At 52.8% G+C, this 16,239-nt stretch overlaps 1 protein-coding gene across 2 annotated transcripts; it reads right to left on the bottom strand.

The window, feature by feature from the left end:
- Positions 1–489: 489 nt before the first annotated feature.
- On the bottom strand, positions 490–13,296 carry AARS2 (alanyl-tRNA synthetase 2, mitochondrial; the record flags this gene model as incomplete). Of its 2 annotated transcripts, none has more annotated exons than XM_084228342.1 (22): positions 490–654; positions 1,094–1,204; positions 1,304–1,387; positions 1,942–2,052; positions 2,266–2,388; positions 2,663–2,771; positions 2,888–2,997; positions 3,076–3,213; positions 3,893–4,033; positions 4,131–4,244; positions 4,377–4,549; positions 4,779–4,923; positions 5,610–5,743; positions 6,236–6,347; positions 6,443–6,481; positions 6,830–6,938; positions 7,157–7,302; positions 9,666–9,810; positions 10,351–10,518; positions 10,720–10,865; positions 12,041–12,232; positions 13,027–13,296. In XM_084228342.1, the coding sequence occupies 22 exons, from the start codon at positions 13,267–13,269 to the stop codon at positions 490–492; spliced, it is 2,958 nt and encodes a 985-aa protein (XP_084084468.1). The 2 variants fall into 2 exon arrangements, with proteins under 2 accessions (XP_084084468.1, XP_084084467.1); XM_084228341.1 differs by having other exon boundaries at positions 6,443–6,520; positions 13,027–13,269.
- Between the last annotated feature and the right edge of the window lie 2,943 nt (positions 13,297–16,239).

The raw sequence follows: 16,239 nt of genomic DNA, 5'->3' as shown, positions 1-16,239 counted from the left end.
GCCTGGTCTTTATGGGTGCCCAAGACAGGCTGGCAAAGAGCCTGCCTGGGCACTTGTGACAATGAGGATAGTTCTGATTTGGTTGTACAGTGGAGGGGTCAGACTGGTTGGTACACCCATATCCAGGTTTGCATCCACATTCCAGGTTGCTTGGGTGGGGGGAGGTCTAATTTTTTTAAAGCAAAAGAACATTCTGGGGTCTCCTATCCTTAGGGGAATACTCTTTAATGAGTAATCACAGCCAGGAGAGCACTGTCTTCAGTCACCAAGTGGGGGTGTATCTCTGAGCCCACTTCTGCCTCCCCAGCCAGTATCTCCTTTAGTCCATGCAGGGCTGGCCCCTGTGGCCTTCTTCTGCTCAGGTGCTTTGGCCTCTAGCCTCCAGTCCCTGACTTTAGACTCAGGGCAGTTCTGCTGGCTGCTTCAGGCTCCTCGAACTAGCCTATCCCCTGTTCTCTTCAGTCCAAGAGAGTCCTGAGGGGCTATGGGTCAGAGCTGGTTGAGGGCATAGGCTCGGGCTGTGCTGAGGGCAGCTTCCAAATCAGCAGTGCTTCCAGTGCCCTGGGCCACCACTCGAGAGCCCCAGGCCTTGCCGCCCATGTGGCTGCACACAGCCAGTGCCCAAGCCTCTGCTGTGAAGGCTGGTGTAGTACCCTGGTGAAGAAACAGAAGGGCAGCGATGCAGAACAACCCTCCCTGCCACCAACCACTCCATATCCCCTCAGAGTGGAGTCAGGGTGATCTGTAACCCCTCTCCACCTGTGCATGCGGTGGGGGAAACTGGGTGAAGAGACAGGAGAGGACTGGGCGGGAACGTGTGGGGGCTGATCAATACGTACTACTTGTTTGCAAGGGATGTGGGGCCTGGAGTAGGAGTGGTGGTAATTAGGGAATCTCCACGTGCCTTCTCCGGGGGGATTGGGGGGTGGGGTGTGTGTGTGTGTGTTCATTAGGGACAAGGAGACTGGCCAGTGCCTGTCCTGGAGTGTCCTCACAGATCACCTCTACCCAGCCTTGACTGCCTCATCTAGGCGTGGAATCACAGCTGAACCAGGGGATGAGCGAGGTGAGGGCTTCTCTCCCACGTCCTCACCTGGGCCACCTGGCAGGCACAGAGCACACGCCCCAGGGGCTGGGGGCTGAGCAGTAGCACGGACGTGCTGGGCACCTGCTCACACAGCTGCCGTACCACCTTCACCAGCACCTGGCAGGGGAGGAGAGATGGTGACCCCATAGCTTCCCAGACTCCCAGCCACGTCCCAGTCAGGGCATAATCCCCCTCCTCCCAGGCCCCCACACTCACGGAAAGGGACTCAGCGGAAACTGTGTCCACAATCACTGGCCCCCCCGAGTGCCGCTTCAGCAACTCTTGGGTTTTTTGTGCAGCCTGTGGGAAAAGGATAGCCGAGGAGTCAGGCTGGGAGGCAACTGACCCCCATTGCTGAACTGAGCCTCAGTTCTGACACCCCAGTCCCGCCTCAAAGGTCTTCAGTTTTGAGTAGAGGTGGCAGGGTTCTGCCGGGAACGGCCTGCTTTTTTTTGGGTCCCACTGTGTCCTTCCTCTCCCCCCTTGCCTCTTCCCTCCGTCATAGCTCTAGGCCCCTACAAATAGGCCGCTGAAGGTGAAAGGACTAAGGCTGGAACACAGATGGACTGAGAAGGGAGGGAGGAAGGAGGATCCGTAGTCAAGGAGCAATTAGGGTTGAAAGGCGTAATCAAGTCAGTTGGCTTCTTGAAGGAGTCTGAGCCAGATTTGGGAGTTGGGGGAGAGAGGCAATTTGACAGAGAGAAGTGGCTGAATGATCTGCTGATGGCCCCCAGCTGGGAGAGCGAGGAGCCCTTCGCTCCCCCCTCCCCTCCCCTCTCCCCTCCCCCTTCCCCTCCCCGCTTCCCCTCCTGTGCAGCTCCCGTGTCCCATCCGGGCAGTGACTGTCCTCTTACCCGCCCCATTTCCAGCTTTCGGATGGCAGTGTTGGCTCGTCGCTGCAGCGCCTTCAGTGTGGCCTGAAGCTGCCGCCGCTGCCACTGGGGCATCACGGCAGTGTCAACAGCCTATGGCCAGAAGTGGTTCATCAGCCTCGCTCCTCCCCAAATCCCAGCCTCTGAGGGAGAGGCTGGCAGGGCCAGGGAAAGGACCACAACCCACCATATCCTGGCCTGCAGTCTGGGCCAGCATGGGTGCAGCAGGAATGCCGGGCACAGGGAAGGGACTAGGATCAGGAGGGGGCGGGGAGCAGCTCTGTGATAAGGGAGAGTGGCTCTCACTTCAGTGAGTCGTCCCATGTCCTTGGACAGCTGGTGTGCCTCCTCCACGTCCCGGCTGCCCCGACTCAGACGCTCTGTGGCTGCTTCTACCTCTTGGGCCAGATTCTGGCCTACCTCTCGGGCCTGCAGGGAAAGAACAGGATGGTTGGGCTCCTGGGCTTCCACTTGCTTCCCTGGGCCATGTGTCTCCACTCATTGCTGGTCAGGGCCAAGTTAGAAATATTTGATAGTCAGGACAAAACAAGGCACCAAATAATCCTAACACACCAGCTGCCCTTTGGCATGGTGACATTAGTGCACATGTATGAACACTGTTTTGCTGCTAGGCATCCCTGAGCCTGTTTGTCCCTGCTCCCATCCACGCCCAGGAGCCTCCAGAGCCTGCTGGTGTGCCAACCTGCTGGGCCTGCTCCCCAGTGACTGCCAGCAGTCGGGTGGTTCCCTTGGCAAGCTGGCGTTCCCCAATGATGACCAGGTCCCCTATAGCTCCTGTTCGTAGCAGATGCCTGTGGGCAGAGGGAGAAGGTGGGGTGATGGGGGAGAAAAGAGCAACCTGAGCAACCTGGTGAGGATAGGTGAGGATCTAGGGCCCCAGGCCCAGACAGGCAGAGGAGTGACTCACGTCCCACAGCACAGCTCCACGGAGGTCTGCAGTGCAGCCTGAGAGGCTGGGTTCAGCGCTTGGGCCACAGGCACCCCTACTGACACCACCCGCACAGGGTCTGGGTATATCTGAGGGTGGGAAGGGATAAGTCTGTTAAGTAGCCCAGGAGGGGTAGGAGATCTTCACCAGGAGGCTTCCCCACTCACCTCATCCAGTGAGCGCAGGCCAGGAACATGTGCAGTGAGTTTCAGGGCTACTTCCTCCATGTACACAGCTTCATCCTGCTCCACAGCCTGCTGCACAGCCTGCTCCACTGCCTGGAGCTGCTCTGGGGTCAGTGGGGCCTGATGGGGAGGAAAGCAAATGAGCAGATGACAGGCAGTGAGCTTCATGCCCATAACAGATGCACTAAGGAGTCAATATATACTGAACTGTCCCCAGGTTCCAGAACTGTGGCCAGCACATAACAGGTGCTTCATAAATGTCTGCAGAGCAGACCATTCTCAACCTTGGGATACTACCTGGGAGTTGAGCCTATTGGAAGCTGCAGACCTTTCTTTAGGTACAAAAAGTTGATGGAGAAATGGCAAACTGAGGCTGTGTTCTTGGGGAGTTTACAAGGGGCCACCCAGCAGAAGAGAAATACAGGCTGGGGAGAGACAGGAGCAAGGAATGCTGAGGGGGGATGTGTTAGTCAGTGAGCACTTTCTGGCAGAGATGCAAGGAGGGGAGGGAGAAGGGACAACAGAGAAGGAAAAGGGCAGCTCCTTTTGAGCAAGAGAACCCTGAATGACAGAGGTACAAGGAAGTCAGTGGCTGGAGGGAAATGAGGGCCTCAGACAAAGTCTAGCCTGACACCTGCTGGTGTGGGAGGAGCCTGAGGGGATGATTCTTGCCCAAGGTCCCCCAGTGACTGAGTGACGCGGAGCCCAGGCCCTTGGACTGGTCAGACTCCCCACACTGTCAAACCACCTCTTAAAGCCTGTCGCCTCACCAGAGCCCGTCTTTCTGAGTCCTGCTCACCTGAGTGGCCACGTCGAAGCGAAGTCGCTCGGGACCGAGATGGGAGCCTCGCTGCTCCGTGCTGGGGCCCAGGGTCTGCCGCAGCGCCCAGTTGAGCAGGTGAGTGGCCGTGTGCTTCTCCATGCAGCTCAGACGCCAGGCCTGAAAGGCTTTTGTCACCCAGGGTCCTGGGTGAGCATGGGGGCTAAGAAGAGTGAAGGGGCTGCAGGTGTCATGAACAGCAGGGGTGGAGCCTTACCTCATCCACGTGCAGCTGTACCTGGTCCCCCACCTGCAAACACTCTGGGGCCACCACCTCATGTAGGATGAAGCCTCCGCAGACGTGGGCCCGGGCCACTGGGAACAGCACATCCTGGGGAAGAACAGGGGCCAAGGCACTGGAGTAACTGCTTATAGCCTTTCCCCTTAGCTCCCTTCCCAGCTCCAGTCTGCCTTCTGCAGGTTAGCCTGTGTGTACGTACATGGGGGTTGGGAATAAGCTTACCTGCTGTCCCACCCGCACCAGGTAGCCTCGGTCTGAAGTCTGACCCCCCTGTTCAGCATAGAAGCTGGTCCTGTCTAAGAGGAGGCCACAGCGTTGGCCTTCCCCCACGGAGGTCACAGCTGTACCATCCTCTGTATACAGCTGGAGCACCTGGGCCTCACAGGTGCTGAACTCTGTCAGGAAGGAGAATGGTTGTCAGTGCTAGACAGAGGTGTGGGGTGTGGGTCTATGACTTAAGCTCTGCGGGCACAGGGTTAGGGGGCTCTTCCAGCTGGGAGAGGATGCAGTGACCCCTGCTGGCTACCCCAGGAAATGCACAGAGCCAGTAGCAACCCTCTCTGTAGTGGTTCTCGGTCATGGTGGGGTCAGCCTGTGGCCATCTACCTCTGTCAAGGATCTCACCATAGCCCCCACTAGGTCGTAGAGAGTAGTTATACTTGGGGCTGTCATCGGTTGGGGGCACCCCTCGGCGCTGCAGCTCCCCCAGGGAGTGGACGTCGAGTTTCAGTCCTTGCTCCTGAACTGGCTCAGTCTGCCGTGCCCGGTGCTGCAGGATAGGATGTGTGTAAGGGGGGATGGACAGTGCGGTGGGACTTGAGGCTCCACAGAGTTCTGTGGACCCTTGCAACCCATCTAGAATAGGTCCTCAGGATGGCTCCTTCAGACCCTGGGCTGGTTGGGGAGAAACCCACCATGCTGGGAGGGTCTAAGGATCAGGTCTCCCTCAGTCAGGCTGCCCCTGGAGGCCCCCTCTTTATTTTTTATTTATTTTAAAAGATTTATTGATTGATTTATACATCCATGCATACAAGCACTGGGTACAGTCAGAAGCGCTGGAGGGTGAGAGAATTCACCAGAGCCAGAGCGGGGAACAGAACAGGCAGACTGACGAAGTACACTGCTGAGGGGAGCAGCGGGTGGCAGGAGAGGTCTGCGCGCCAGGTGGGACCCTTGCCCGGCAGCTGGGGATTGAACCGGTGGTGCAGAGGCTGCGGGCAGCTTCGCAACCCAGCGTTTAACCGCTGCGCCACCGGGGAGGCCCGAGGCCCCCTCTTTAGGATGCTGTGTTTCTCTATGGGCTGTGTTGAGGTGGGAGTCCAAGGTGAGGGGACAGACCCTAGCTCAGCCTCCTGCTTCCCCAATGGCTGCAGCTCCTCCCCCAGGAGCTCAGGCCCAGGGAAGTAGCTGATGTGTATCCCAACAGAACCCGGGTGGTGATGCCCCAGCCTGTACCTGGGCCTCCTCCTGAGCCAGCCGTGCCAGGCCAGCAGAGTCCAGCTGTACCCCTTTCTCTTCCAGCATGAGCTCTACCAGGTCCAGGGGGAGCCCCAGGTTCCCAGACATTGACAAGGACCAGGCCACTTCGGCTTGGAGGAAGGAAGACAAGGGGTGATGAGAAGGGCGAGGGGCAGGACAGAGGGAGGGGGCAGAAGTGAGGGCCAGGACTTTTCTAACTAAATAGAAGCCACCAGGTGCCAAGCACAAGTGTCCCCTCCCCACACAAGGGGAGCTTAGGAGTGGGGTCGCCTTCAGGTTCATGCTTCAAGGTCAGAGCTGGGGGTAGCCCAGGGTACGCTGAGCATACATCGTTTCAGGGGAAAAAGGAAGCTCAGTCTAGTCATGAAGCCAGTCTTAGAAAGCAGACCGGAGGCAGAGCCAGCTGGGCAGTGGGGAAGTGGGGAGAAGCTGAGTGGTGCTCCTGCCATAGACGTCTGGTGTTGGAAACAGAGTTCAGGGAGAGGGGTGCAGGGGAAAGTAGGAGTGCATGTGAGCTTCAGGCCTAGCCCAGGGTTCCCTCTTCTGCCAGCCCTAGAATACCTAAGTGAGCCCCTTGAGCATATGCTGGGCACCCTACTCACCAGGGAACAGATCGGAAGACCCCAGGCGCATCACGGTCCGATCGATGATCCGCCGACCCCGCTGCAGACTGGCCAGGAAGGCTGCCTCGTTCTCTGACACCAGATTGGCTATCTGAACCGGGGACAGGACAAGATGGGAGCTGGGCCTCCTCAAGGGAGAGGCTCTTCCCACACTCTCATCACTCCCCTCCCACCCCAATCTAGTACCTGTGTGGAGCTCTTTTGCAGTTCTGGATAAGCATCTCCCTGGAGGAGGAGAGGGCCAAGGAAGTGAGAAAGGCAATCAGCCCACCTCTACTTCCCAACCTGGGCCTCCCGGAGGACACCTGCCCTGGAGGCTCAGCCAGGCTGATGGAGGGCCCAGATGGGGAGTTAGTTTCCTTGTGGGGTGAGGCTACAGGCAGAAGAGGGTGCATGCACAAGGAGACCGTGTGAAGTTTCCTGATAATTGAAAGCAATTCCACCTTCTTCAGCCAGCTGATGGTACATTGGGCTGGACATTTAGGATAGGGAGACCAGGCCAGGGACACTGTCTTGGGCTTAGCAGCAGGCTCCCCCAGTGCCCAGGAAGGAGTGAATAAGCTCTGCCCTTACCAGCATCTCCACCACTACAGGCACTAGGCTGCCTAGGAAGCCAGGTGGTGCCTGCAACACCTCTGTAGCGAACCGCACTGCTCGACGGAGGATCCGACGAAGAACCAGCCTAGGGGTTCAGAGTCACATAGGAAGCCCCAGTAGCCCCTGGTCAGCAGTATGGGGGTAGAGGGTACATGGTCTAGAACATGTGCTCCCATCCCAAATTCCTCTACTTCCTCTGCTCCTCTTACCAACTCAACCCAACCTACCTCCCCATCTCCTTCCCTCCCCCTCCCTACCATCCCCAGCACCCCTTTCCCCTCTTTGTAGACCTTCCAAACTCACGGGGCACCTGACATCCCAGGGGAAATGCCGTCAGCGATGCAGACACTGAGAGTCCGGATGTGGTCGGCCACCACACGGTATGCCATGTCTGTGCGCCCCTCGTCTGCTGCCCCTACCCGGCCCAAGTAAGGGGGTGCCCCACAGCCCTGGAAAGCAGGGAGAAAGAGGCATGGTGCTTGACTCTGTCTGACCTGGCCCGGGAGGGTGCTCACCACTCCTAGAACATCTAACCTGACCCCTATAGCTGACCACACTGGAGTGACTTTGGCTGGCCTGGATTAGAGAAGATTGAAAGATGGATGGGAGGCAGCCTTTGCACCCATGGGGCTCACATTCAGCACCAACAATGATCAAAGCTGTGATCATTATATAGAATGTTCTGGCAGACCTAGGTGGGTGCTTGAAAGAAATACTTGTCTTATTTCACACAGCCTGTTCTGGGAGGTACTACTATCTCTGTTTATAGAGGAAACCAAGGCTCAGAGGCGCTAAGTGACACAAGGCCACACGACTCTCTAGGAGTGGATGTGGAACTTAAACCAGGCCTGCCTGACGCCAAGTGCTATACTGCCTACACTGGCCTCACAGCCTTTCAGGGCAGCGAGGGAGGGGTGAGCTGTGTATACACACACATGCCCCAAAGCAGAGCGCTTGATTCATCCAGCGCCAAACCTGTCTCTTTCCCGAGCTTCCCCTCTCAACAGTCCTGCCATTCCTTGCACTGTTATCGTCAAAAACCCAGGAAAGAGACTAGGCTTTCCTTTCTTTCCCCATCCAACCCATCAGTGGAGACTATTCCTTCCATTTCCATGACCTCTCTCAAACCAATCTACTTTTCTCCACTTCCACGGCCACCTGCCTCTGCCATGGCCTATCATCTCTTCCCTGGACGATGACACTGGCTTCCCAACTGGCTTCTCAGCTTCTACTCTTGCCTCCCGCCAGTCCAGTCTCCACACATCAACAGGAGTGGCCTTTAAAGTGTCAGTCAGGGCCTCCCCGATGGTGCAGTGGTTGAGCGCTGGGTTGCGGGGCTGCCCACAGCCTCTGCAGCGCCGGTTCGATCCCCGGCTGCTCCCCGGCCACCGGAGGAGGGTCCCACATGGCGCACAGACCTCTCCTGCCGCCCGCTGCTCCCCTCAGCAGTGTACTTCGGTCCTTCTGCCTGCTCTGCTCCCCACTCTGGCGCTGGTGAATTCTCTCACCCTCCTGCGCTTCTGACTATACCCAGTGCTTGTATGAATAAATAAATATATATATAAAAAGAAAATGCATATCTCTTAAAAAAAAAAAATAAAGTGTCAGTCAGATCATGGGCCTCCCCCTCAGAACCCTTTTGGCCACGCTTAAGCTAAAAGCCCTATTTTGGACTTCAAGGCCCTACAAGATTTGGCTCTGGCTTTTCTCTGCATGGTAGGTTGTTGCAAAAAATGACCCCAAGTCCTCCCTTTCCTTGTGTGCATGACTTTGCAATGGGAGTTTACAGCTGCTTCCCATCAAGGGACAGAATCTATTTCTCCATCCCTTGACTCTAGGCTGGCCTTATGACTTGCTTTGGCTAACAGAATATGGTGCAAATGACACTGTTCTGAGCCTATTTCTCAAGAGACCTGGAGTTCTGCTCTTTCTCAGAAACTTGCCAAGCTGTGGTGTAAGTCCGAGCTGGCCTGCAGGATGACAGGTACATGACCCATTTACCTCCATTTCCCCAAAATGAAAGTCAGTCCACCCTGAGAAGTAGAGCTGTCTAGCAGCTGACCAGGGATGTATGAGTGTGCTCATATGAACCAAAGGAAAAACAGGTAAACGCACCTTGAACTTAGACCACAGACTTGTGAGCTAAATAAATGATTGTGTTTTAAGCTAAAGTGTTGTTGGGGGGGGGGGTGTTGTTATACAGCAAGGGCTACAGACACATGCTCTAACTGCATCCCATGTGGTTCTACTTTAGTTGGTCGGCCAACTATTTGTTTCTTTCCTGCCCCAGGGCCTTATTACCTGCTGTTCTTCTGCCTGGAATGAGCTTCCTATGGCTATTCCTCAAAGATTATCTCCTCAGTGAGCATACTTCAAACTCTAAGATTTTTCTATATACCGTCTCCCCTCCTCTGAGTTACTGTCACCCACGTTTACTGCCTGTTCACAATCTGCAAGTTGCCATCTTGTTTTATAACCCACTTATTTATTATCTATCTCTCAGGTTAGGATATAATTTCTATGCTCTCTTTTCTATTTATTGCTACATCCCCTGTGCCAAGCACAAAGGACTTAACACAAAGCAGGTGCTCCACATATATTTTTTTAATTAATGAAGGAAGTTGTTGGGAGCAATATCAGATAGTAACCATGAATCCCAGCCTCATGTTTGACACCCTGGTATCCTTGGCTGGTCACTGTCCCCCCCCAGGTAGGGATACTCTCAGTTCTCAACAAAGATGGAAAGCAAAGGGGGTGAGTGTTGGTGATGAGCAGGTCAGTTAGGCTTCTAGAAAGGGAGAGGCAAGCTCACCTGGTGTATGGCACTGAGCAGCGGGGAAAAGAGGTCCGTGTCATAGGTGGAGCACTTGCCTTGTAGCACAGCCACTAGTCTTTCCAGGCCCATTCCTGTGTCCACATGCCGCTGGGGCAAGGGCTGCAGGCTTCCATCTGCCTCTCTGGTTGGGGGAGGTGTGCCATATGAGGCCCCAGGCAGGATTACAGATGTGAGGTGACAGCAGAGGAATGAGGAGGTCCAAGGGGGCTGACAGTGGGAAGACTAAGAGGACAGCATCACCCTTTCCCATCCCCTAGTAGCAGACAGTGATGGCCTTGGGTCCTATCCTTTCTCATCAAGGGTGATCTCCACCCTCGTGGCTACTTGGGTTCTCATCTGGACCCAGAAAACCCCCTCTGGGACAGAATTCTTTGCCCTGAGAAAGGGACATGAAAGGCTAGAAGAAAATTTTAGTGGTTGTAAGGTTAAACTCTGTCATGTGATGAGAGCCAAGACAGAAAGCAGCAGTGACTGGTTAAACTATTGTGGCCAAAGACTAGGATTAAAGCAGATATTGTCTGCAAAGTGTTTAGAGATATGCCTAGTGACATAGTAAGTGCCGACTAAGTGTTCTTTTTTGCAAGAAATGGATCAAAGTCTCCTGACTGCCACCTTTTTAATTTCCATCAGGGATTTCCCTCTCGCTTCAGTGCCCCGATACCTGTTGTGCTGCATGAAGACCAGATTCCAAAGCTCCACCAGCTGGGGGTTTCCCACGCCACCAGCCAGATCATAGTGGATCTCAGTACAGGGCCCACAGGGGCCAGTGTCTCCCATCTCCCAGAAGTTCTCTTGTGGTCCAAAGGAAAGCACATGGCTGGTGGGAACCCTGGGAAGAAAGTCAGGTGTGTGGTGGGGAGACAGACAAGCCCAGAATCCAGGATCCTCTGCAAGCTCAGCAAGAGGAGCAACAGGGCTGATCTCACAGTATCCCAGGACATGCTGAGGTATTCTAAGGACCAGTGCTGGGAGAGATTATTTTCCTGACTTCTTGACCTCCAGGAGTGGACAGAGCTGGGGGTGGACTTACCCTAAGCTGAGCCAGATGTCCCTGCTCTCCAGGTCTGGGTCCAGCCCTACCTTAGGGTCACCACCAAAGTAGGAGACCCAGAGCCTGTCCTGGGGGATCCCATAGACTTGAGTCAGCAGTTCCCAGGCCATGCTGCAAGCCTCCTCCTGCAGAAGAAAGCCGGAAAGGTGGGGAGAGGAAGATGGGTTAAGAAGGCGGCCCCATGAGTTTCTACATCTTCCAGCCTCATAAGTTCAACCCTCAGCTTAAGACAAAACCATTCTCTCTGCCCACCTTATTTCCAAAATAAATGTGACCATTTCTGCATCTGTTTTGTGGTTTGTTTGTTTGTTTTTTTTCCTGCCCAGAAAGCTTCTTCTCTTCTCTAAATCCTACTTTCTTTCAAGTCCCAGAGCAATTACCTTCTTCTCTGGGGAATCTTCTATCCACCCTAGGCTGGGATGATTTTTATGTTTTTAAAATCAAATCTATTCTTTTTTTTTTTAAGATTTATTTATTTATGCATATAAGAGCTGGAGTACAGGTCTGAGGTGCGGGGGTGGGGGGGTGGGGGTGGGGTGAGGGGGGTGAGAGGATTCACCAGAGACAGAGTGGGAAACAGAACAGGCAGATTGACTGAAATACACTGCTGAGGGGAGCAGCGGGGGAGTAAGGAGAGGTGTGCTGCGCCATGTGGGTAGCTCCCTGGCTGGGGATCAAACTCATGCTACAGTGGCTGCAGATTGCTTCATAGGTTGCATCTTAACCCCTTGCGCCACCAGGAGGCCCTGGGATGATTTTTATTAACTCCAAAATTTACTATTACTATCTGATGATTAGTCATACAACAGTTATTATTTGTGTGTGTGTGTGTGTGTGTGTGTATGTAGAAGCTCTGATGTGTAGGCCAGAGGTGGGGGGTGGGGGGAATGGATTCACCAAAGACAAAGTGGAGAGTAGAATAGGCAGATTTACTAAATACACTAAGGGGAGCAGCGAGTGAGATAGGAGAGGTCTGCTGCTCTGTATGTGGGTTAGTTCCCTGTCCCAGGATTGAACACAGGCCACAGTGGTGACAGCATAGAGATTTAACCCCTAAGCCACCAGGGAGGTCCCATACAGTTACTGGTAGGCAGGAGGCACATTCACAGTTCTCAAGGGCCTCCAATCTAATTAAAGAAGTGAGACATAGTTCTGTTACACATGTTCAATCTAGCACTTTGTCGGGTCTGGTATGAGGCTCTTCCTAGGCAGACTCTAGGAATGGAGATAGGATTAACCTTGACCTCCTACTTGGCTAACCACTGGTCTTCTCCTAATTTCAGGCTTCCTGGAGACTTACCTTAAAATATTCACCTCCAAAGGCCCAATTGCCAAGCATTTCAAAGAAGGTATGATGGGAGAGGTCTCGGCCCACATCCTCCAGGTCGCTGTGGCGTCCTCCAGCCCTCACACACTTCTGGCTGTTGGCTATGCGTCGAAAGCCTGCCATCTCGCTTCGTGGATCTACTGTGCCCAGGAAGATTGGCTTGAACTAGAAACAAATAAAGAAGGGGGAGAGGGATATGCCAGTCCCTCAGTAGAAGGGAAAAGTGGAGAGTGGGGAGATAGATGGCTGTGCACACTGAAGGCTGTGTTATTGAGAGTGCAATGTGGCCTTGAAGGGGGCAACTTGTGTGTGGGAGTACCCAACTTCTGTGTATGAGGGGTAAGTGAGGGGTAAATAAATCATGAAACAGAGACCCTCTACCAGTAAAATAGACAAAAGGAGGAGAAATGCGTGGGTGGCTGGAAGCAGGGCCCGGAATGGCTGCATCTCTCAGCCTCTTCAATCACACTCAGTTACTTCAGGGTACAGAACAGAGATCACACTGTGCACTACCACTGTCGGTATTTCATAGGGATCATGGACAGCTTCTAGAATTTACTTACCTCCCCCCACCCTCCCGCCCATTTGACAGATTAAGACAATGAAATTTAGAGAGGGTGAATCGTGCTCAAGGTAAAAAGCTCAATGAACACAGCATGTGTTCCATAAACTTATTTAGTCAACGAGTTTTTATTTAAAGAATGCATAAAAAAAGCCAGACATCTGTTTCATGAGCACCACATCCGCTATTCCGGTACCTAGACTCGCTCTCAACCCAGAAATTACCAGGTGGAGCCCTCCCAGCTCCCTTATCAACGCCCCAATCACTTTGCCCGAAGGAGACAGTCAGCCTCTAGAAACGGAGTCCCGCCCCCCGCTGCTTTTGCCCAATCCCGCAGCGCCAGTTCCTCCCGGCGAACCACAAACTCCACCTCCGACCAGCGTGGCTCTGCCCCCACCTGGTTCATGCCCGCATTGACGAAAAGCAAACTGGGGTCGCCGCGGGGCCGCACGGAAGCGGAGGGCACCAGTCGGTGGCCATGGCGGTCCCGAAAGAAGTTTAGGAAGGCATTCCGCACGTCTGTGGCCTGGACTGGAGGGGGTTCGGAAGAGAGCGCCCGCCGGCTCGGGCTCCGCCATGGGGGCGACCTCCGAATAGCCCGTCGCAGCTGCCCGGCTGCAGCTGCCACTGGCGCCGCCATCTTAACTAAGGGCAATGACTTCACGAGGTCAAAGGGCACCGGCGGGGCAGAAAGTGATGTGGAAAGGAAGCGGGCGCTTCCTACAGCGGCCTCTCGTGTTCGGAGGACGCTGGGGCCGCCTCTGCCGCTTGGGCGGAAGTGATTGGAAAGCCTGGCACATAGTAGGTCCTTAATTGCTTCGGCATGAGACAGATATTTGTTCAGCAGGTGTTGTGTGCCAAACATTGATTTAAGCGCTTACAGTGCATTAATAACAAAATTAATAAAAATCCCTGCCCTAGGGCCTCCCCTGGTGGCGCAGCGGTTGAGCGCTGGGCTGTGAAGCTGCCCGCAGCCTCTGCAGCGCCAGTTCGATCCCTGGCCGCCAGGCGAGGGTCCCACATGGCGTGCAGACCTCTCCTGCCATCTGCTGCTCCCCTCAGCAGTGTATTTCGTTGGTCTGCCTGTTCTGTTTCCTGCTCTGGCTCTGGTGGATCTTCTCACCCTTCCGCGCTTCTGTCTGTTCCCAGTGCTTATATAAATAAATAAATCTTAAAAAAAAAAGAAAGAAATCCCTGTCCTAGCAGCAATTGTTATATTTATTAATTTTGCCAGGTCACAACTGAACTTGCAGTGAACTGGGGTGGATTCAACTTTGTGTGTATGCATCTTCTAAGAGAAGAAGGCAGAGAGTGCGATGGGAGGTAATATGGGCATTCAGGACTCAGTCAACAAATATTTATTGAATACTTACTATGTACCAGGCAGTGTTCCAGGCACTTGCCATTTCCCTTTGTCCTTGGCACTGGAAATGACCATTTTATGCTAAGATACATGATGCATGCCCTTCAGAGCTGGAGTCTGGAACACAAAAGCCAAACTGCATCTGCTTCATTATTAGATTGCTTAATAACATTTGGTATTGTAATTTGCCTGGGGATTAGAGAGAATCCAGATCAGCAGACCAGGACAAAGCTGTTGGCCTGTAGCTGCAGAGATTTCTCTCCCTCAGCCTCCAAATGCCCTGGGGTTTTATGTGTTTTGATTAGGGTAAGAGAGACACCTGTTCCACCTTCCTCTTCTGTCTTTCTCACCATGGTGACAGCTGTGACCATGAGGCCAGCACAGACCTTTGTGGGTCCAGCCAGGATCCCCAGGGAACTTCTCATGATCTGTTTGTAGTTTGGGAAATTAACTCGAGGCAGAGAAGGGAGAAGAGAATTTTCGTAGATTAAAGTCTAATAGAGTGAGCAGAATTGAGGTGAATATGATGAATGAGAAGACCTCAGCCATCCAGGTGGGCTCTTTTGCCCACCATTCTTTGTAAGTTATATTTAGGGATTGACTTTTGAAACACAGTGACAATGGGAAATGTGTAGTCCTTTTTGGACTTGAATTTCTATAGTGAGAATGAATTCTACACTCTTATTATTTATTTATTTATTTGAGATTTATTTATTTATGCATACAAGAGCTGTGGTACATGCCAGAGATGCAGGGGTAGGGGGTGGTGAGAGGATTCACCAGAGACAAAGCGGGAAACAGAACAGGCAGATGGACTGAAATTCACTGCTGAGGGGAGCAGCAGGTGAGTCCGGAGAGGTCTGCTTCGCCATGTGGGTTTCTCTCTGGCAGGCCGGGGATCGAACTTGTGCTGCAGAGGCTGCGGATTGCTTCACAGAGCAGTGCTTAACCCCTTGTACCACCAGGGAGGCCCGAATTCTACACTTTGTATTTTGATAGAGTTCATAGCATTCATCCTATTTTTTTCCCTTTTTTCCCCCCTTGCCCACATAGGTGTTGTTTTGAAAGTGTTTTGTCTATTTTTTTTTTCAGTGTTTTTAGAACAGGAACCTCAAACCAGATGGGGATTTCCATGAGATCAATGATCTTAAGACTGCCAAATTCTTCCCCAAACTGAGATGGTATTGTTTTGCTAGCAAAACCTAGCTGGGATCTCTACCGAGTAGTGACAGTGACTTTTCTGTTCTCTCCAGATTTTGCTCAGAAGGTCTTTGCATTATAGCAGGAACTCCATGTTTAAGACTAATGTGTATTTCGTGTGGAGCCATGAATTTTTTCCAAACAGCTTTACTGAAATATAACACAGACAATTCACCCACTTAAAATGTACAGTTCAGTGGCTTTTAGTATGTTTACAGAGTTTTGCATCCACCACCAGAGACGGTTCATTTTTAGAACAATTTCATCACCTCCAAAAGAAACCCCACACCTAGTAACAATTAACCCCCAGGCCCTTTCCCCCATGTCTCCCAGCTCTAGGCGAGATCTCATCTACCAGTCTCTGAATTGAACATTTCATATGAGAGAAATCATACGATATATGATCTTTTGTTACTGGCTTCTTTTGTGTCACATACTGTTTTCAAGGTTCATTCATGTTGCATCCTGGAATTTTATAAATGTATTTTTGAGTTGTTTTCTGTTTAAAGTAGGTATTACCCCCACATATTTTGTCCTGGTGATTAATTAAAAAAAAAACGATCATTTTCTTTTCTTTATATGTGGTATTCTCCAGTATGTCATTTTCATTTTTAAAAAATATTTTCCAATGAAGCAAAGTGGTTCTGATACAGGGCAGCAAGAGGCGCTACAATTGGCCAAGGACACTGCTCATATAGTTTGTTGGTCACTGAGTTCTTCACCTGCATACACAATTTCAAGATTACTCAGAACAATGTAGGGAAAATGGTTTTTCAGGTTTTTCTGCCCTCCGACCATCAGGATTGCCCTGCCTGATGGGATACCTGCAGTTGTTACATTGTTGTAAGTGGGCCATGGCTGGGTGGTATGGAGAGAGTCACTAAGAGAAGCAGAGGCAGGAGAAGCAGCAGCAGGAGAGAAAAGGGGAGAAAGAAGGCCTGAGAAGCCCAGAGTGAAGACTTGCTGGGGTCTGGCCTCCTGGCCCCCAGCACCCTTGCCTGCCATGCACCTGGTTGTTATCACACACGTAAAGCTCAGTAAAAGCCT

Source organism: Talpa europaea, assembly GCF_964194135.1.
Source record: "Talpa europaea genome assembly, chromosome: 2".
NCBI lineage: Eukaryota > Metazoa > Chordata > Mammalia > Eulipotyphla > Talpidae > Talpa > Talpa europaea.
Note: the sequence above shows the minus strand (reverse complement) of the source record. Positions and strands in the feature narration are given on the sequence as shown.